Below are 22,913 nucleotides of genomic sequence, written 5' to 3' on the forward strand. Positions count from 1 at the left end.
CTCAATTTACAAAGTGATTTTTTTTTTTTTTTCCCTCTACAGAATGCCAAATAAGAGTATTAATAGCAAGGAGAAACCACCTTGCCTTTTTTTGTTCTTAGAAAATACTTAGTTCCAAGTGCGAACTTAAAATGACCCATACATTTCTTCTTATTTCCTTTAGTAACTCCTTTAGGTGTCTAGAAGGCATGTTAATCACATAAGATTACACAGAATTTATAGTCATTGACTTGCTTTAATTATCTGAGAAGTTGAGAATATGCATTATTTGTAGTTCTGACTTTGTATGATCATTTCTTTCTAAAAGAACCTTGATGAAAGAAAATAAAGTCTGCAGTAGCAAACCTATTTGACTTTTTCTCTCCCCCAGAAACTAAAGTTCTTTATTTGTTATGGTGAAATATCGTCATGGCATAGCTTTTTAAAATTAAACTCAACATGGGTATCTTTCTTAAAATAGGAAATAAAAGTATATCTGAGAATGCCACTGCCACAGCTGCACCTAAAATGCCTGACTTAGCTCCTGTTTCAACTCCTGTTCCATCACCTGAGTAAGTTATATTGTGATATTAGAGTTCTGTTAAAATGGAGAGCTAAATGTACTAGTACATAGAAAGGTACTTGTGGTTTATGTGTGAAATGATTATCTATAGAAAGCTCTGAATCATAGGGCAAGCATTCCACAGCCACTTAAAATATCTTTGAGTTGCTTCTTGGGTACCAGAAATGCACTTCACTCCAGACCAGATGTTTGTTGTTTTGATATATATTACTTCTATTATTCACAATACTGAATCTTTTTCTTATTGCAAAGAATTGGCCTAATTCTGCAGGTATAGGTTTGAGGACACATTTTAAAAGCTTGCATTTATTAAGTTCAAATTTAAAAGCATTGATTAAGTACCTGTGCTGTGCCTCAAAAGCTACAAAGGTGCCTGATATTCATTCCTAGAGCAGTGATTCTTAAATTATGTATTTGTCTCAAAACAAACTCTTACAGTGTTCACTTTCTTAAATTGAATTAGATAGACGTCTTCTCCTGGATTGCAGTGGGGCACTTTGGACAGGAATGTCTGTCATGTAGTTAACATAAAATATCCTCATTTCTTTAGTCTTTTCTACCAGAGATGATTAAGGTTTTTTGCCACTTCTTCTTATCTATAAGAGATAAGCTCATAGACTGGATAATTGGGTATAGTTATTGTAAGTTTATGTGTATTTCATTAGATATACTCTGTAAAATGTTGAAAGCCTTTTGTCTCAGAACTCTGCTTGACAGGATGAGATATTTGAACAGGAAATATGTAATGAAACGTGCAGTGGGTATGGTTTGAGCTGTAATTCCTAAATACCATACTAAATAAAAAATGAGGTTTTTGTGCTTTGAAGGGCACAGTGACATACTTGTATTCTGTGTTTATTTGGAAAGTGACTAAAGATATTTGTTTATTGGATGACTAGAGAGAAAATATAGCATTCTGTGTCATTGAGTCCTAGAAGATCCTAAGAAATCTATTTAGGATAGGGACATTCTTGGTGTTGTTTCTAATTATGTGGAGCTGTGCCTGCTAGTCCCAGTTTTAGGACTAGGCTTCTTCAGTTAACAACACATAGTATGTCTTATTTTTCAGAACTAAAGGAAACTGATTTCACTTTATATATGTGCACACAGACACACACACACATATACACACTCTCCTCCATATAGACATATGAATATTTATTGAAAGATACCACATCAGGCTTATATAGTAGTTTTTACTTTTCTCTATTAGTTTGATTTTAATAGATTTTTTAATATAATTGCTTACTTTTTAGTTTAATGTTTCTTTATATTTGTTTTAAATTCTTTTTGATTACTATATGCAATCCTTTGAAGAAAATAAATGAAAATGAAAGAATCCATGATAGGGTGTCACTGTTAAAGTTCCTATGAAAAGATGACTTATTTTCTTTTCCCACATTTGAGTTTTTTAAAGTATAGCTCTGATTAGGGTATATATAGATGGTATATAACTTAATTTGTACCAAATTAATTCATTTTAGTTTTCTCCCTCCCTTTCTTCAGACACTGCTCCTTTTTACTGTCTAAATTTATGTTGTAGATAGTAAGCAATAAAGATGTAAGAAATGTTATTAGAGACCATCTATCTATATATCATCTATTTAGAGAAGCGTAGTCTAATTGTGTTTTAGTTTTGTCCATTTACTTACTGTCAACAAGATGAAAATCTAGCTTTTAGATACTATTTTATTCCTACCTTTGCTACTATGATATTAGTCTTTACTCAGACATTTCCTGGCATTCTTAGTAATTTTTCAGAGTAGGAAAATTATATATGAAGATGTTTCTTTTTGGTATTCAAATGACTTTATTTTTTCAGTTTGTACCTTTTGTACTGTAAGGGTTGCACCTGGAAATTTATTTTTATCTTGGAATGAACCACAGACATTATAATTTACAGCACTATTCCTACCAGCTCCATCCCCCTACTCCCCTACCTTACATACATACTCTAGATCCTACAGATGGTATTAAGTTATAGATGGGGCACTATTTATTATTAGCCAGGACTTTCATTAGAGTTGTTAAGTATTTGGCTTTAAATAATAGAAAATTAGCCCAGATGATGTTAAGATTATTTTGGGGAGGGAGGGATGCAGATAATCGTGTGTGTATGTGTAATGCTACCCTGGAATTCCTCAAGTCATCCACAGAAAAATTTTCTTTGAGAAATCTAGCTACCTTTTAAAAGTATGATATTCAAATACAAAGTGCATTCATATATTAAGAATCCCAGATTCTAGTTCCTAGACTCCACATATAAGCAATTCTTAAATAGATATTTTTAAAAAGCAAGTTTGATTTAGTAAATAGTGATTTGAGTCATCTGACTGATCACTTGATAAATGGTCTTTCTGTTACCATTTCTGAATAATACTTGTTTTTATAATGAAACTGACTTAAAGGGGAAAAATTCATCCAAAAAAAATTTCAGTTTCTTCTATATTTCTAGTCTTCCTTTTATTTGATGTATGATACATTGATTTTTTAGCATAATTTTAACTTTAGATTTCTAATTAAAGTGATATGTAATTATGATATGTATTTCTAGGTTTGTAACCACTGAAGGGCACATATATGATACAGAGCTATCATCACCCGATACTCCAAAAGAGAGTCCAATTGTACAGCTGGTTCAAGAGGAAGAAGAGGAGGCAAGTCCATCTACAGTGACCCTTCTGGGTAGTGGTGAACAGGAGGACGAATCATCACCCTGGTTTGAGTCAGAGACACAAATATTTTGCAGTGAACTGACCACAGTTTGTTGTATTTCTAGTTTTTCGGAATACGTATATAAATGGTGTTCAGTTAGAGTTGCTCTTTATCGGCAACATAGCAGAACTGCTGTGAGTAAAGAAAAAGATCATCTCATGTCGGCTCAACCACCATTACCACTTCCTGCAGAATCAGTGGATGTTTTAGTATTGCAACCTCCAAGTGGAGAATTGGACAGTAAGAGAAAGGAAAAGGATGCTGAAACTATTGTTCTAGGTGATTTAAGTAGTATGCACCAAGGTGATTTGATTAATCACAGTGCAGATGCAATTGAACTTGAACCAAGCCATCCTCAAACTCTTCCTCAGTCTCTTCTCTTAGATGTTACTCCAGAAATCCATTCATTACCTAAAACAGAAGTGTCTGAGCCTAGTAAATATGAGGCAGGACCTACACCATCTCAAGTGATCCCTCAAGAGAATTCTGTTGAGTTTGATAATGAGACAGAAAAAAAGTCTGAGAGTTTTAGTTCTATAGAGAAGCCAGCTGTGATCTATGAAACAAATAAACTTAGTGAAGTAATGGATAATATTGTAAAAGAAGATATAAACTCCATGCACATTATCACAAAGCTATCTGAAACAATAGTACCACCTGTAAACACAGCTACTATGCCAGACAGTGAAGATGGGGAAGCCAAAATGAACATAGCTGACACACCAAAGCAAATTTTGACTCCTGTTATGGATACTTCTTCATTACCTGAAGTGAGAGAGGAAGAACAGTCTCCGGAAGATGCCCTTTTAAGAGGGCTACAGAGGACGGCTACAGACTTTTATGCTGAATTGCAAAATTCGACAGATCTAGGGTACACTAATGGAAATCTTGTACATGGATCAAACCAAAAGGAGTCAGTATTTATGAGACTTAATAATCGTATAAAAGCCTTAGAAGTTAACATGTCTCTCAGTGGCCGCTATCTGGAGGAGCTTAGCCAAAGGTAAGCTTTATTATCAATTAGCACATTCTACTTTGCAACATAAGTAGCATAGTATGTTTTCTGAGTAGAGGATTAATTATCTCATGATATAGTAGTAATCAGTACCATTTTAGCTGGAGAGAGTGTTACTTAGATGTTGATCAATGACTTAAAGAATTGATTTTCTTTTTTAGAAGTACTAAGTGATGTAATATCTTTAAATATTAGGGTGACCACAAGTTTGAATTATCTTTAATCAGTTTTTCCTTTCTTCTGTTGTTTAACTTTAGCCACTTTTACTGTTTGGCTCCCACAGTACTCATGTGAAAATTATAGTATTATATAACATATATATATATATATATATATATATATATATATATATATACACACACACACACACACACATACACACATACACACACACACATATATATACACACACACACACTGTATATGTAATATCTATAAAAAACATTAGATATTGAAGCTTTTAGTGGAATTAGACAAGAACAAGTAAGAGTTTAAATCAGTGAAGACTAGGGGCGCCTGGGTGGCTCAGTCGTTAAGCGTCTGCCTTCGGCTCAGGTCATGGTCCCAGGGTCCTGGGATCAAGCCCTGCATCGGGCTCCCTGCTCCGCGGGAAGCCTGCTTCTCCCTCTCCCACTGCTTGTGTTCCCTCTCTCGCTGTGTCTCTCTGTCAAATAAATAAATAAAATCTTTAAAAAAAAAAAAAAAATCAGTGAAGACTAGAGTAGACTGAACTGGATGATTAGGCAACATTTGCAGTCTTTCAAAGAAGTCCTAGAATCCTAGTTGTAGTTGTGATAATTTATGCTATTGTGCTCATAAGTGCCAGTGTGCTTATGCAGTGATTAGGGACCCCAGGCACAATTCTCCATTTTTTTATATCTGTTTACTCTTTTTTATCCCTTAAGTGTCCAGTGTCCTCAGGGCTTCTCCAACATTTTGCAACCACCTAGGCACTAAGTGTCCAGAATGTCTGAAACACCACCTTTTCCTACTCCTTTTAAATTAAAATGCTACTACTAAGATGTCACTAAGGTCATCATTATATCCTAATGGGTTTCCTCCTAATCCACACAATTTATTAGCAAATTGTGTGTGCATGTGCATGCATGCCCACTTAAATACCTCCTACCTGGGGCGCCTGGGTGGCTCAGTTGGTTAAGTGTCTGCCTTCGGCTTAGGTCATGATCTCGGGGTTCTGGGATCGAGCCCCACATCAGGCTCCCTGCTCCGCGGGGAGTCTGCTTCTTTCTCTCCCTCTGTCCTTCCCCCCCCCACCCCCACTTGTGCTCTCTCTTCTCTCAAATAAATAAAATCTTAAAAAAAAAAAAAAAGTACCTCCTACCTGCTTCTCCCTACCCTAATTGCCCCCCTAAGGGAACCACAGAAATTACTGATTCTTTTTAATTTTTTATTGAGATATAATTGACATTAATTTCAGATATGCAACATAATGATTTGATATTTGTATATATTGTAAAATGATCACCACACTAAGTCTAGTTAACATTCATTACCATACAATTATAAGATTTTTTCCTTGCGACAAGAACTTTCAAGATCTACTCTCCTAGCAACTTTCAAATATAGAGTATTATTAACTATAGTTACCATGCTATACATTACATTCCCATTACTTATACATTCTATAACTGGAAATTTGTACCTTTTGACCCCCTTTGCCCATTTCTCCCATCTCCCATCCCCTACCTCACATAACCACCAATTTGTTCTATCTCTGAGTTTGAGGGTATTACTGTCATCATTATTATTACTATATTCCACATATAAGTGAGATCGTATGGTATTTGTCTTTCTCTGACTTATTTCACTTAGCATAACGTCCTCAAGTCCATCCATCCATGTTGTTGCAAATGGCAAGATTTCCTTCTTTTTTTGTGGCTGAATAATATTCCATTGTGTACAGATACCGCATTTACTATATCCATTTATCATTCGATGAACACTTAGGTTGTTGCCATCTTGGCTATTGTACATAATGCTGCAGTGAACATGGGGGTACATATATCTTTTCAACTTAGTGTTTTTCATTTTCTTCGGATAAATACTCAGAAGTCGAGTTGCTAGATCATGAAGTAGTTCTATTTTTAATTTTTGAGGACCTCCCTAACTTTTCCAGAGTGGCTGCATCAATTTGCATTTCTACCAGCAAGGGTTCCCTTTTCTCTACATCCTTGCCAACATGTGTTATGTCTTATCTTTTTTGATAATAGCCATTCTAACAGATGTGATCTCTCATTGTGATTTTGATTTGCATTTCCATGATGATTAGTGATGTTGAGCATCTTTTCATGTACCTGTTGGCCATCGTATGACTGTGGAGAAGGCCTGTTTAGATCCTGTGCCACTGTTTTAATTGGATTCTTTAATTTTTTATTATTCAGAGGTATACGTTCTTTATGTACTTTGGATATTAACTCCAATCAGATATATGATTTGCAAAGTTTTTCTCCCATTTGGCAAGTTGCCTTTTCATTTCATTGATGGTTTCCTTTGCTATACAGAAACTTTTTAGTTTGATATGTACTCGTTTATTTTTGCTTTTGTTGTCAAGTCCAGAAAACCATCACCAAGATCAATGTCAAGGAGCTTACCACCTGTGTTTTCTTCTGAGTTTTATGATTTCAGGTCTTACATTCAAGTCTTTAATCCATTTTGAGTTACTTTTGGTGTATGGTGTAAGATAGCAATCCACTCTCATTCCTTTGAATGTGGCTGTCCAGTTTTCCCAACACCATTTATTGAAAAGACTGTTCTTTCCCCATTTTATATTCTTAGCTCCTTTGTCATAAATTGATTGATCATATATGTGACTAATCTTACATAGTAGTAAGGTAGCAAATACCTCAAGGGATCTCTTTATTTTACCTTTGTAAGTGTTCCAGGCCTCAATAAGAGTCATTTTCAAAAAAGTAGATTTATCTCCTGTATTGCAATCAGAAGTGTGTTTCCAGTAATAAGTTAAGAAATAAGAAATTAAAGCTAATTTAATAAATCTTTTCTTACTCCGTAGGTACCGAAAACAAATGGAAGAAATGCAAAAGGCTTTCAATAAAACAATAGTAAAACTTCAGAATACTTCAAGAATAGCAGAGGAGCAGGTTGGTCATCTTCAACCCTTATTTACTTTTTATATAAATTGCTTTTGAATTTTGTAGGCTCTTGCTGGTAAGAAGGATAAGTAGTGTTGGTTCATTTTTTTCCCCTGATAGGTGATGATAAACCTATGATATGATGTCATGTTTGGAAAATTACCTAGCTATTAGCATCTATATCTCCTCTAGAGAAAATTTTCTTGAGCATTATTCCTATTACATTTCTAAGTTTGTGTGTGTATATGTGGCAGAAATGCAGTGGCCTTTTTTTAAGCAGCTTTGTTAAACTCAAATCTTTTGTGGTTTTCTACACAGATAATCTAATTGATTGCAAATAAGTACAGTTCTGTTTCTTCTTTTTAATCCTTATACCTTTTCATTTCTTCTTTTTTCCCCCTTTATCTCTTGCCTGTGACGCAATGTGACTGGTAATTGGCCATTACCCTGTCTTGTTGATTTTAAGGAAACAATTTCAGTATTGCACAATTTCGGTATTGCAATATCCAGATGTTTATTAAAAGTTTTTACAGTGTGTTACTATGATGAAGAAATTTTATACTTTGCTAAAAGTTTTTCTGGGACTAGGGGATGGTGAGATGAAGTGAGGAGACCTGAGGTTTCAGAGTTTAGTTGCATCTTACTGCTAGTTCCTAACAATCCAGTTGTGGTTCCATACAGATTTCCTCCTTTAGTTTTTTTTTTTTTTTAATTGAAGTTTGAGAGTTATTTAAAATGTATTCGGAATACAAGTCCTTTATTAGAGGTATACTTTGCAAATATTTTCTCCCAGTTCATTATTTCTTTTGTCATTCTCTTAAAAGTGCCTTTTGAAGAGCAGAAGTTTTTAATTTGTTAAAGCCTGTTTATCTATTTTCTCTTTGCTCTATAAAATCTTTCCCTAACCCAGAGTCACAAAGAATTTTTCCTCAGTTTTCTTCTAAAAGTTTTGTAGTTTTCGTTTTACATTAGATTTATAATCTATTTTAATTTTTACATGTTCTGAAGTATGGCTCAAAGTTTTTTGGTGGGGAGGGGGATAGAGAAACATGAATAAATTTCCCTTTATTCCAGTATCATTGTTGAAAAGACTACCCTTCCCCCCTGAATTTCCTTTGCACTTTTGATAAATACAAATATAAATCAATTCTCTCGCTCTCTCTCTCTCTCTATATATATATTACATATGTCTGTTTCAGGGCTTCTCTTTTGTTCTGTTCATCTATTTTTATGCTGATACCAGACTGTTGCAATTATTGTAGCTTTATAGGAACTCTTGAAATCACATAGTGTGAATCTTCCAACTTTGTTCATCTCTTCCAAAATTGTTTTGGCTAATATTGATTTTAGAATCAGCTTGTCAATTTCTACAAAAAACAACCTGTTTGCATCTTGATTAGATTTTATTGAATTTATACATCAGTTCGTAGAATTAACATCTTAACAATATTGTCTTCTGACCCATGAGCACAGTAGTTATTTAGTTCTTCATTAATTTTAATGGTTAAAATGATTTCCCCTCTATATTTTCTCATCTCAAAGACTTATTTAAATACTTGTAAATAATTTGTGTGTTATTAACAGTATTGGAGGTAAACCTTGATTAGAAGTGTTGACTAACTTATTAAATTTCATAGTTTTTTCTTTCAATGATTATAACTATCTGGAATTTATCAGTATTTGTCAAATGTGAGTCAGAAGAAACAGTTTAATGAGTCAGGTTCAGCATTTGAAACAGATGAAGTAGGATAGAAAGTACCACAGAGGGCGCCTGGGTGGCTCAGTCGTTAAGTATCTGCCTTCCGCTCAGGTCATGATCCCAGGGTCCTGGGATCGAGTCCCACATCAGGTTCCCTGCCCGGCAGGAAGCCTGCTTCTCCCTCTCCCACTGCCCTTGCTTGTGTTCTTGCTCTCGCTATCTCTGTCTCTGTCAAATAAATAAATAAAATCTTTAAAAAAAAAAAAAAAAAAAAGAAAGTACCACAGAGTATTGCAGTAAGGGATGTAAGTGAAACTTTTTGTTACAGTTTTATGTATCCATCTCCCCCCAGCCTACTCCCCCCACCCTGTGCGCACACACACACACACAGTTGAGATTTAAAACTTATTTATTTTAAGATTTTTATTTATGTATTTGAGAGAGAGAGCACAAGCAGGGGGACTGGAGGCAGAGGGAGAGGGAGAATCAGGCTTCCTGCTGAGCAGGGAGCCCGATGTGGGGCTCAATCCCAGGACCCTGGGATCATGCTCAGCCAAAGGCAGGCACTTAATGACTGAGCCACCCAGGTGCCCCTAAAACTTATTTAAATCTAAATTTGAAAAACTTAGGTCTAAAGTGATAAATGGTTATATAGCTATTTCATAATGATCCTACATAGAGTGTTAGCTTTTCTTTACATTCTGCCCTCTTTCCCCTCCCCAAATTCAGTAGTAAGTTGAAATTTTCAATACAGTCTCCCTATTAATATAGGTTCCTGACCATGAGTATGATGCATAATTCCCTAAAATACGCATGCAGATATTTTACATAAAGGCATATTTGTTGATTATAAAAGTTTTAAAAATCTAGAGCTGGAAAGATGGATGTTTTCGATTAATTTATTTTCGTTGATGATATCCAACGTTGACTAGATAAACTGTTGCAGGTTTTTGACTATGGGACATCCTAAGTTCCATCCTAGTGTACAATAGACTAGAACTTTTAAAAGCTTCTTGGTATGAGCCTGCTTTATATCCAAAAACATTTTTCAAAAATTTTCAACATGTTTTTGTGCTGACTGCTTTGGTTTAAAAATACATATTTGACAAAGTGATTGTTTTGCATACAGCTGACTATATGCTGGTTTATACATGTAGAGCCCATATTAACTTGAAAAGTAATTTTTTAACGTCTATTAGATGGTAATCCAATCCAAATGGTAGCAGTAAATGGCAAAATGGTTTTTTGGAGGGGTAGGAGAGGAGGGTTCAACAGTCTCAGATTCATTTTTTGTTTTTAAATTTCTGGTCACACTTTATTCATTCATTAGAAGCTTCCTATTAATATTTTTTTTCTTAAGGAACTTAGTAATTTTACTGGAACTTACAGTGTATTTAATGTACAGATGAAACTTTCACACACACAAAAATAATATTTCTTCCTTTATGATAGGATCAGCGGCAGACTGAAGCCATCCAGTTACTACAGGCACAATTGACCAACATGACACAGCTTGTTTCAAACTTATCAACAACAGTGGCAGAATTAAAACACGAGGTATTTTTATTTGCTGGTATTGTAAGACACACTGCATATATAGAGATTGTCATAAAGGCAGGCTTGTTAAGAACATGTTATCTAAGAACTTCAACCAAACAAAATGGTCATTTATAGAGAACTTGTTTAGAATACCAGAATGTGGCATTTTAAAGTTTTGGAAATATACTAATTATGATAATTTTTTAGAAAACAAGGCATTCATAGTTTAGGTCTTACCTAAAATATGATTATAAAGCAATTCTATTAGGCCTTTTCCAAACCACTGATACTTCATTTTCAGTTCACAAAGGCTTATTGAGTTGTTTAACAAAGCAAAAATTTTATTGATTTAATAAGTATTTATTGAGCATCCATTGTATGTGGGTGTGAGCTGTACAGTCCTTGGGGCATACAACAGTGCGTAGTCCCTGGCCACACAGAGCCTCTCTTCTGGGGGAGTGAGGGAATACATATAGTAAATATATGTGAAGGACAGTGGGATAGAAAATGAAATGTGTGTGTGTGGAGTGGTGTGGTAAGAGTTGCTCCTTTAGCTAGAGTGATTTTGGAAGGCTTATCTGAGGCAGTGGCATTAGAACTTGACTGCTCAAGAGGAGAGCAGCCACATGCGGCCTAGGGTCAGAACAAACCTGTGAGCAGCACTAGGCAAAGGACCCACGATTAGAAAGAGTGTAATATATCTGAGGGCAGAAAGAAAGTTGGCATGGCTGGAGCAGAATGAGGGGAAGGAAGGTAAGAAGTACCTTCAGGATATCATGGCGACTGGGTCTTGTAGGCCTTTGTAGGCAATTTAGAATTTGAATTTTATTCTAATCATTGCAACTCATTGGAAAGAATTAAGAAGTGACAGGGGTCATCTCCAATACTTGGAGAAACTCCCCATTTGTCGCTCTGTGGAGAATTGCCTCTTAAGGAACAGCAAAAGCAGAAGTGGGGAGGAGACCAACTAGGATGCAGTTGCAGTAACCTGGGTGAGGTGGTGTTGGTTTGGACTAGGGTATTAGAAGTGGAGAACAGTGCGAAGTTGTTGAATTCAGGAAATATTTAAGAGAAAGACAAGCCTTGATGAAAGATTGGATATGTGAGATGTGGAACTAAGGATGACCCCCATGTTTTTGGCTTAAATAACTGGGTGATTGCTGGTTCAGTATTACAAGATGGCAAAGACTAGGCAGGAGCAAGATTTTTTTTTTCTCCCCAAGCAGGAGATAGTACAGATGGAAAAACACAGCAAATGTGACAAAATGTTAATTATTGGTAAACATAGGTGAAAGGCATGAATATGTTCATTGCTATTTTTAAAAATTTTCTATAGGTTGAAAATGTTCAAAGATTTGGAGGGGGAAAGGAAGACAGAGTAAGACATTACCTCAGTAGTACATTTTCTAAGAGCATGCCCTGCATTTTATGGTTTTGAAACACATGAAAAAATGTTTAAAATGATTTGTCCTTTGAATTTTATATCCCACTATATTTTTCCTAATATAATTTTTAAATTATAATAACAAAATATAATAATGTAATATTTAATATTACTATAATATATAAAATATATAATAATTAAATCCTTTTCTCCTCTCAGGTTTCAGATCGACAAAGCTATCTTGTCATATCTTTGGTTCTCTGTGTTGTCTTGGGACTGATGCTTTGTATGCAACGCTGTCGAAACACTTCTCAATTTGATGGAGATTATATTTCAAAACTTCCTAAAAGTAATCAATATCCAAGCCCTAAAAGGTAATATCAGCATTTTATTTCACATTTTTTTACTGTTTTTTTATATTTTTGAGAAATTTGACTGAATAAGGGAATACTGAGATAATTTCTTTTCCCCATATGATATCTTAAAATTGCAATGTTAAAACATCATTGGAACTAGCAAGATAGTCCTGTATCTGGGAGGTACTGTAGACTGGAATAAAGAAAACATTAATAGGAAGTGCATAAACCCTTGAAATATTTTGGTTGTGAAGGATGCTTGAATGTGGAGTTCAAAGGGAGAGGATAATAGGTATTTTAATATAGCACCTTTTAGAGAATGATCCTTAATTTTTTTTTTTAACATGTAATAGTAATAACTGGTGTGTTACATTAGAGGTTAGTATTCTGCGGCATATTCAGTTCTCAATAGCTTCCATCAAGCCCCAGCTGCAGAGTACATTATATGTAGTTTACTCATTGTGCCCGATGTTGATTTTTCTTCATGTTTTAGATGTTTCTCTTCCTATGATGATATGAATTTGAAAAGGAGAACTTCATTCCCACTCATCAGATCCAAGTCTCTACAGTTAACTGGCAAAGAAGGTAGATTTTTATGCAATATACATATATATAAACAGGAATCCAGCTTACTTCTGGCAGAAGTAGAATGTCAGTGTTGTGTTCAAAACCATCTGCAACAGAATAATGGGTATAAGTAACCTTTGTGTTTGTGCTATGCCAAAACCACCTTATCATTTTCACACTTTATATCTTCCTTTATTCCTGAAAGCCCAGAGGGTGGGGAAGGAGGGCTTAGTTTAATTAGCCATTGGTAGCTTTGTTTGCACATGCTCCTGTTTAGAAGTATTTCTTTTTAGAAAGGGATGTTTGAGAAAGTTCAACAGATTTGGAAAACCTGAATGTGCTCCCATAGCATCCTGTGCTTATCTGCCTCCTCCTCTTGTACAGGTAGGACCCCTTTTATCTGTAGTTTAGGACTGTGAGGCACTTTCTGAAAAAAAAGATCTAGTCTCTCTCTTTTTTATAGGCCAGGGTCTATAATAGCATTCCATCATCTATCTTCAGTGAATACTTAAATTTAAATGAATGAATTTGTACCGAGTAGCTATTTTTCTGTATTAGTTTTTTTATAATTAGCGCTTACTGAGAGACTTAACTTTATAGCAGTATTAAAATAACCAAGTTAATTGTATATTTCAATTAGGATTGCTTTCTTTAATAATTGTTAGCTTCTCTTTCTTCAGGATTTACTAACAGCAGCATGTTCCAATTGATTAAATAATTCAAGTAATCATTGCTGAGCATTGCTGGTTTACTGTTATCACAAAGCTTCACAAATTTAACCCATTACATGTGTGCTTGCTTAGGACTAGTAAATCTCTTCTTCCTTCCTGCTTTTTTCTTTCTTTTTTTCTTCTTTTGGCTGATTTTCTTTTATAACTGAAATTTTTAATTGAAGTGTTACATGTAAGAAAAGTGTAATCGTTGTATGTAAAGCTTGATGAATTTTCATAAACCAAATGAGCACACCTGTGTGACCAACACCCAGACTGAGATGGAGAACATGCTCCAGCATCCCAGCAACTTCCTTGTGCTCTTTTAGTCACTGTCCACCCCCTCCCAGGATAGCCACTGTTTTGACCTCTGACTTTGACATAGTGATGTTGAGCATCTTTTCATGTGCTTGGGGGACATTTGTAAATCATCTTTGGAGAAATATCCTTTGCCCAATTTAAAAGATTTTTTATTTAATTTTTTTGTTGTTAATTTCTCCAATGTCATGAAGTTTCCTCTGTTTTCTTGTAGGAATTTTATAGTTTTACATCTTACATTTAGGTCTTTAATCCATTTTGAGTTAACTTCTGTATATTGTGTAAGATAGGGTTCAGCTTCATTCTTTTGCATGTCAGTATCCAGTTTTCCCAGGACTGTTTGTTGAAGAAACTGTTTTTCCTCATTGACTTAATCTTTTGTTGAAGATTATTTGACCGTATGTGTGAGAGTTTGTTTCTGGGTCCTTTATTCCATTGGTCTACTTACCAGTCTTTATACCAGTACCACACTGTTTTGTTTTGTTTAAAGATTTATTTATTCATTTGAGAGAGAGAGAAAAACAGTGGGGGGGTGGCGCAGAAGGAGAGGGAGACAGAAGCTTAAGCAGACTCTGCTCAATGCAGAACCCCATGTGGGGCTCGATCTCACAACTCTGAGATCACACCCTGAGCCGAAACTAAGAATGAGAATTGAGAGAGATAGTGGTGGGGAGGGACAAAGGGATAGGGAGAGAGAGTCTTAAGCAGACTCCACACTGAGTGTAGAGCCCGACACCAGGATTGACCTCATGACCTGAGCAGAAACCAAGAGTCCTATGCTTAACTGACTGTGCCACCCAAGCATCCCAGTACTGCACTGTTTTGATGACTATAGCTTTGTGACATGTTCTGAAATCAGGAAGTGTGAATCCTCAAACTTTATTCTTCTTTTTAAAAATGGTTTGGCCTATTTGAGGTCCCTTGAGAATCGATATAAATTTTAGGATGTATTTTTCTATTTCAGCAAAAAAATACTGTTGGGATTTTGATAGGGATTGTGCTGAATCTGTATATCATTTTGGTAGTATGGACATCTTAACAGTATTAAGTGTTCCAGTCATGAACGTGAGATGTTTTCCCATTTGTGTCTTCTTTTATTATTTGTTTGTGTATTCTTTAATTTCTTTCATCAATATTTTGTAGTTTTCCTACACTTTCTTAGGCTTATCCCTAAGTATTTTATTCTTTTTGATACTATTGTAAATGGAATTGTTTTCTTAATTTCCTTTTTGGATTGTTCATTGTTAAAAGTATAGACGTGCAACTGAAGTATAGACGTGCAACTGGTTTTTTGTGCTTTGATTTTGTATCCTGCAACTTTTCTGAATCCATTAACAGTTTTTCTTATGCAATTCTTAGGTTTTTCTACATATAAGATCATGTCATCTCTAAACAGAGATAATTTTACTTTTGTCCAATTGGCGGGGGTGGGGGTTGGGGGAGGGGAGGCAGAAGGAGAGGGAGAGAGAATCCCAAGCAGGCTCCACGCCTAGCACAGAACCCAACACAGAGCTCAATCCCACAACCCTGAGATCATGACCTGAGCTGAAATCAAGAGTACGACACTTAACTGACTGAGCCACCCAGGTGCCCCCCTTTTGTCCAATTTGGATGCCTTTTATTTCCGTTTCTTGCCTAATTGCTCTGGCTAGGACTTCCAGTACTAAGTTGAATAGAAGTGATGAGAGCTGACATCCTTGCCTTGTTCCTGATCTTAGAGGAAAGCTTTCAGTCTTTTATCATTATTATGTTAGCTATAGGCTTTTTCATAAATGACCTTTTAATATGTTGAGGTTTCCTTCGGTTCCTAATTTATTGAGTATTTTTATCATGAAAAGGTGTTGAATCTTGTCATATGCTTTTTCTGCATCAGTTGGGATGATCATGTGGCTTTCGTCCTTCATTCTTTTAATGTATATCACATTGATTGATGTTCATATGTTGAATCATCCTTGTTATTCTAGAAATAAATCTCAGTTGGTCATTGTGTAATATCCTTTTAATGTGCTATCAAATTTGCTTTGCTTATATTTTGTTGAAGATTTTCATATCAGTATTCATTAGGGATACTGGTCTGTAATTTTTCTGTAGTGCCTTTGTCTGGCTTTGGTATCAGGGTAATTCTGGCTATATAGAATGAGCTTGGAAGTGTTCCCTTCAAATTTTTGGAAGAGTTTCAGGAATTGGTGTTAATTCTTCTTTAAATGTTTGGTAGAATTCTTTGATGGAGCTGTCTAGTTTGGGGCGTTTCTTAGTTGAGAGGTTTTGATTATTGATTCAGTCTCCTTACTTGTTATTGATCTGTTGATATTTTCTCTTTCTTCGTGATTCATTCTTGATGTGTGTTGCTAGGAGTTTATCCATTTCTTCTAGGTTTCCAATTTTTTGGCATACAGTTGTTCATAGTAGTCTCTTATAATCATTTTTCTGTGGCTTGGTTGTAATGCTCCATGTCTTATTTTTATATAAAGCTAGGACTTTTGTACAAAGTTGATATGAATTAATACAAAATTGACAAATTACATAATCTCTTGCCTGCTAAGTATTTGAGGTAATAATGGGGCTTAGATAATTCATGTTGTAACTTACATTAATTCATTATAAGTTTTCTTTTCTTAGTGTCCTTCTCTCTTTTCATCAGGTTTATACTTTGATTTGCAACTCTCATTTTTGTTGACAAACTAGGTGGATCAAAATTGTTTTGATTTTTGTGACACATTTTTACTGTGAAATATAAGGAAACAAAAAAAACAAAAAGTGCATAAAACTAGAATGTACAACTTGCAAAGTAATTGTAAAGTGAATGCCTGTGTAACTAACATTCAGATCAAGAAGTAGAACAAGATCAGCACTCTTGGTATTGCTTCTCCCACAGGTAGCTATCCTGACTTTTGAAATAATCATATTCTTGATTTTCTTAATAGTTTTACCATTGGTCTTTGGATTTCTCACAGTATAAGTTTTGCCTGATTTTGAGCTTTTGATAAAATAGAATCATACCACATGTAAACTTTTTTTTCTTCTTCAGCGTTCTCTTGGGAGATTCATATACACGATTGCGTCCCATCCTATTTCAGTAGCTAATTCACAGTGTATTTATCCATTCTACTGTTGCTTACAATTTGGGGCTTTACAGATAATGCTGCTGTAAACACTTGTTTGTATACTGGAATATAGTTGTATGAATTTCTCTAGGAATATTGCCTAGATGTAAAACTGCTGGGTTGTAGAGTATGCTTATCTGCAAGTGATTAGATAATGGCAGGCTTTTCCAAAGTGGTCATAAAACAGTTTGTGCTTCCACCAGTGTTGTGAGAATTTCCATTATTCTGCATTCTTGCCAATAAACACTTAGGATTCTCAGGTTTAAGGTATTCATTAACCTCAGTGCAGTTGTAGTTTGCATTTACCTGATTACTAATGAAGTTGAACAAATATACTTATGCCTTTTAGTCATATGACTTTCCTGGGCAATTTTAAGGTTTTTGCCTGTTCTTCTGTTGGGTTGTTTATCTCTTTTGTACTGGTTTATAATTATTTTTAAGATTTTGATCCTAGTCATTGATTAAGTATGTTGCAGATATCTTATTTTGCTCTGAAACTTGTGTTTTATATAGAGTTTTTTAAATAAGAGAAGCTCCTGTTAGTGTAATCAAATGTATAAATTTTCTCCAATTACGGTTAGTGCTTTTTATCTCCTGTTTAAACAGAATTTTTTGCTCCAAGTTTATGGATGATATTCTATTTTCTTTTAAATGTTTACTTCGGTTTTTATTTTTAGGTCTTTAATCTACCTGGAATTTATTTTTTTGTGTTTGGTGTTAGATAGGAATTCCAATGTAAAATTTTAAATGAATTTTCAGTTGCTTCAAGTTTCTTGGCCATTATTGGCTCTTTATTAAAAGTGGGCAGAGACCCTGAATAGACATTTTTCCAGAGAAGACATACAGATGGCCAACAGACACATGAAAAGATGCTTAACATCACTAATCATCAGGGAAATGTAAATCAAAACCACAATGAGATAACCACCTCACACCTGACAGAATGGCTAAAATCAAAAACACAAGAGACAACAAGTGTTAGGATATGGAGAAAAAGGAACCTCATGCATGTTGTGTGGAATGCAAACTGGTGTAGCCATTGGGGAAAACAGTGTGGAGGTTCCTCAGAAAAATTAAAAATAGAATTACTATATGATCCAGTAATTCCATCACTGGCTATTTACCCAAAGAAAACGAAAACACTGATTCGAAAAGATATATGCACCTCTGTGTTTATTGCAGCATTATTTACAATTGCCAAGATATGGAAACAAACTCAAATGTCCATCCATAGATGAATGGATTAAGATGTGGTGTATATATATACATACACAATGGGACATTACTCAGTCTTAAGAAAGAATGAGATCTTGTCATTTGCAACAACATGAATGGACCTGGAGAGTATAATGCCAAGTGAATTATTAGTCACATAGGTCCAGAATTGTCTTTGTAAGAGGAGTTTTGGTTATAGGAACCTGATTTTTTTTAATTAAAAATTAAATTTTTTAAATTAAAAATTTCCATTAATTTTTCCATTTCATCTAAATGTTAAGGGGCGCCTGGGTGGCTCAGTTGGTTAAGTGACTGCCTTCGGCTCAGGTCATGATCCTGGAGTCCCGGGATCGAGTCCCACATCAGGCTCCTTGCTCGGCGGGGAGTCTGCTTCTCCCTCTGACTCTCCTTCCTCTCATGCTCTCTCTCATTCTCTCTCTCTCAAATAAATAAATAAAATCTTTAAAAAAAAATAAAAAAATGTTAAAATTTATTAGCATAAAGGTATTCACATATCTTTTACCTATTAACTCTTTTTATTTTTCCTCCCTTTCCTAAAGAGATTTTTTGTTGGAGCTAGGAAGAGATTCTTCTCTTTTTCTGTCATTAGAAGTTGTGCATTATCTTTGACATCTTCTCATACTTTAGAATTTACAAATACTTGTCAAAGTCTGCAGTTAATCAGTACTTTTTCCTCTTCTTGGACAGTACCAAGATCTTTTATCCCCAACTTGACTTACGTGTTAATGTTTTGTGTATTTAAATTCTGTTTTTTTGCTTAGTTGTAATTCAACAAGATATACTATTATTATTTTTTACACTAATGTTCATTTACATTTATCCACATATATACTGATTTCTTAATTCTTCAGGTCTGCTTTCTGAGACTTTCCATATGCCATTACTTCCCTTCATACTGAAACATTATCTTTTTTTCTTTATTCCTGATTAAATTTGTTGGGCTCTTTGAATTTCTCAATTGGTATATTTTATCAGTATTGGAAAATTCTTAACCATTATTTTTTCCCCAAAAACATTCCCTCTACCTCGTTCTCTTTCAAGAGTCCCCATTTAATTCAGTATGTTACCATCCTTCTCATTTTATCCTCCTAAACTCTTATTTCCATTCTTTTTGCCTTTCTGTGCTGTATTTGGGTGATTTCCTCCGTACTGTTTTCCAGACCACACATTCTTCAGCTATCTGTAGTCTGCTATTAAATTCTTCCATTGAGTTTTTAATGTCAGTTACTACATTTTCCATTTCTAGGAGTTCTTTTAGTATTTTTTTAAACATCTGGGTCCCTTTTTTGTTTTATGTTTCCTGCAGATATTTTCAAGCTTTTTATTAAACATAGTAAGTATAACTGTCTTTATAGTCTTATGTTTGATAATTCTGATATCTTAAGTCTTTATGAATCTTTTCATTGGTTGTATCTGCAGGCTCTTGCTCAAGAGGCCTTGTGTCTTTCTGTGCTTGGTTACCTTTGTGTGTTGGTCCTTCTCTTTGAAAAATTATTTGTAGAGATAATTAGAGAGCTAGGAGGTAGGTCCTTATTCCAGAGAAAATTTGTGTTTGCTTTATATTCAGGAATATTTTATGTTTGTAGCATGAGGTTAGTTGGACCACCAGATGATGGGAATTTGGACTGTAAGTTCCTGCATTGCATGGGTTAATTCTTTCTCTGAGGGTAGTTCTTTAGAGTCCTAGCTTACAGAGGGGAGAGTGAAGGTTTCTTATTAGACTACTACTTTGGGTGGGTCTGGAGATTTTATTTCTGACTCATTCCCTTGATACCATCAGAGCTAAAGTTTGCATACTCCTGCTTTGGCAAATGCTGTCAGGACAAAAATGACTTTTGTGTTCCATTTCACTGTCTGGCTTCCTACTTTTACTTCAGATTTGGCCTAGAGATTACCTACTTAATCTTGGCTGCTCTTCAGTGCTTTTAGTGATTTTTTAAAAAATTTAAATTCAATTAATTAACATAGTGTATTATTAGTTTCAGAGGTAGAGTTCAGAGCTAGAAGTGATTCATCAGTCCTATATAACACCCAGTGCTCATTACATCACGTGCCTTCCTTAATGTCCATCACCCATTTACCCCATCCCCCCATCCCCACCCCTCCAGCAACCCTCAGTTTGTTTCCTATTATTAAGAGTCATTTGGGGCGCCTGGGTGGCTCAGTTGCTTAAGCGTCTGCCTTTGGCCCAGGTCATGATCCCAGAGTCCTAGGATCAAGCCCCGCAACGGGCTCCCTGCTCTGCGGGAAGCCTGCTTCTCTCTCTCCCGCTCCCCCTGCTTGTGCTCTCTCTCCCTCTGTCAAATAAATAAATAAATCTTAAAAAAAAAAAAAAAAGAGTCATTTATGGTTTGTCTCCCTCTCTGGATTCGTCTTGTTTTATTTTTCCCTCCCTTCCCCTATGCTCCTCTGTTTTGTTTCTTAAATTCCACATATGAGTGAGATCATATAATAATTGTCTTTCTCTGATTGACTTATTTCACTTAGCATAATACCCTCTAGTTCCATCCACATCGTTGCAAATGGCAAGATTTCTTTTTTTTTTTTTGATGGCTGTGTAATATTCCATTGTGTATATATATCACATCTTTATCCATTCATCTGTCAATGGACATCTCAGCTCTTTCCATAGTTTGGCTATTGTGGACATTGCTGCTATAAACATTAGGGTGCAGGTGCCCCTTCGGATCACTACATTTGTATCTTTGGGGTAAATACCGAGTAGTGCAATCGCTGGGTTGTAGGGTAGCTCTTATTTTCAACTTTTTGAGGAACCTCCATACTGTTTTCCAGAGTGGCTGCACCAGCTTGCATTCCCACCAACAATATAAGAGGGTTCCCCTTTCTCCTCATCCCCGCCAACATCTGTCATTTCCTGACTTGTTAAATCCACATTTAGTTGCTTTCAGTAGAGAGGGTGATCTGAGTAACAGTTAACAACCATTCCTAGAAGTGTCATTTTTTTTTAAATCAATTTGAGCGAGATTAGTATCCTGATAGAAATGGCTATTTAGAGGAATGTTTAGATATTTTTATATATTTGATGACTTTCTCAACAGATTTCTAGTACATAATGCAAAAAAGTTATAATTGGTTGAATCATGTTACTAGTAAATTTGCAGCATAAAGTTTTATAGTGAATTTTGCAGCTTTTATAAACTTCTGGCTGTGTCAGACCACATATTGTTTACTTTTAATGGGTTCAGTAGGACTGAAATCTCATTTATCTTGTCAGTCAAATGTCTTGTCAAGACATTTATCTTGTCAGTGTGGGAGTGGTATACAGCTGTCTTTAATGTGCTTAAAGTAATGAAATCTTAGAAACCTAAAGCGAATATTTCTAATTTACTCACCTTGCCAGCAGTGTTTATTCATTATTGCTTTGTCATTTATATTGCATGTTCAAGCTGTTTTTAGATTTTGGCGTTCATAGTTTTGGTCACAGTAAAATACAATTAGAAAAAACTTCTTAAATCTCTTTTTTATGTGTATGTTCCTTTAACTGGCTTTTGTACCTGGTCACAACTGCTTGTTGCACATAATTAACCCACATTTGTGACACAGTGTAGTTTAGTGTATTTCTCTAGGGAAATACTCAGATGATCTCTAGGTTTGTTATTAGCTTACCTGGTGGTGGTGTCCTTCTCATCAGGTAAGAGGGTAGGGCTGGGCCCAAAGAAGGATGCTTACTGTGTTGGCTGATGGCTAGCTGTCAGTTAAAATCTTAGGGAAATTATTTGAAGGAGACCAGTCAAGCCCAAAATAAGAACCACCTTGTCGCTTTTCACTAATTTAAAATGCATAAATATATGCTTAATCTATTATTATAAATTCATTGGATCTGTTAGGAAAATAATCACTAAGGGACAATATATAATATTTTCATAGTGTTTATCATAGCATAATCTACTTTACATTTTACATCTGCTTTTTATTTTCTCTTACTTATAGTAGACCCAAATGATTTGTACATCGTAGAACCCCTCAAGTTCTCTCCAGAAAAAAAGGTAATATTTTGATTAAGTGTATTGTTGTGTTATGTGATAGTAGATGAAGAACTAAGTAGAAAGGTTTGATATGATCTTTAAGCGGTCCTTAAATTTACTGTTTATTTCCAGTCATAGTAATGATGATAAATAAATGTTACAGAGGTCAGCAAACTATGACCCACAGACTGTGTCTGGCCTGTGGCCTGTTTTGTATGAGCCTGGAGCTATCGTTAAAGGGTTGCAAAATAAAAAAGAATATGCAAGAGAGACCCGCAAAGGCTAAAATATTTACTACCTGGCCTTTTACAGAAAAGGTTTGCTGACCTCTGGCTAATAGTCCTTATTTATTGAGTATCAGTGTGTGTTAGGCAGTGTGTGTGTGTGCTGTTCCTGTATTCCTCACAGCAGCCTGGAGATGGTAGTGTCCCCGAGTTGGTATGAGAAAACTGAAACTCAGAGGGTTTATGTCGTCCGTCTTTGAATGATTCATTAAATCAATGGTAAACCTCAAAATATACTTAGGCTTTTTGGTTACAAAGTCTGTGCTTTTTCCATTTTGCCTCTCAAAGTAAGTTGTACTCATTTTGATTAGAGGTAATGATCTCTAGG

The 22,913-nt window shown here is 35.2% G+C and overlaps 1 protein-coding gene across 2 annotated transcripts in view; it reads left to right on the top strand.

Annotated features, from left to right (window-relative positions):
* The window catches only part of SUCO (SUN domain containing ossification factor), an 87,285-nt gene that overhangs the window by 61,886 nt on the left and 2,486 nt on the right, over window positions 1-22,913 (top strand). For both annotated transcript variants that reach the window (XM_036074175.2, XM_036074177.2), the window contains 7 exons: window positions 461-551; window positions 3,117-4,280; window positions 7,324-7,411; window positions 10,554-10,658; window positions 12,244-12,398; window positions 12,874-12,965; window positions 22,267-22,322. In XM_036074175.2, the coding sequence (XP_035930068.1) occupies window positions 461-551; window positions 3,117-4,280; window positions 7,324-7,411; window positions 10,554-10,658; window positions 12,244-12,398; window positions 12,874-12,965; window positions 22,267-22,322 (1,751 nt within the window). The remainder of the gene's footprint in view (window positions 1-460; window positions 552-3,116; window positions 4,281-7,323; window positions 7,412-10,553; window positions 10,659-12,243; window positions 12,399-12,873; window positions 12,966-22,266; window positions 22,323-22,913) is intronic.

Source organism: Halichoerus grypus, chromosome 7 (assembly GCF_964656455.1).
Source record: "Halichoerus grypus chromosome 7, mHalGry1.hap1.1, whole genome shotgun sequence".
Classification (NCBI taxonomy): Eukaryota; Metazoa; Chordata; class Mammalia; order Carnivora; family Phocidae; genus Halichoerus; species Halichoerus grypus.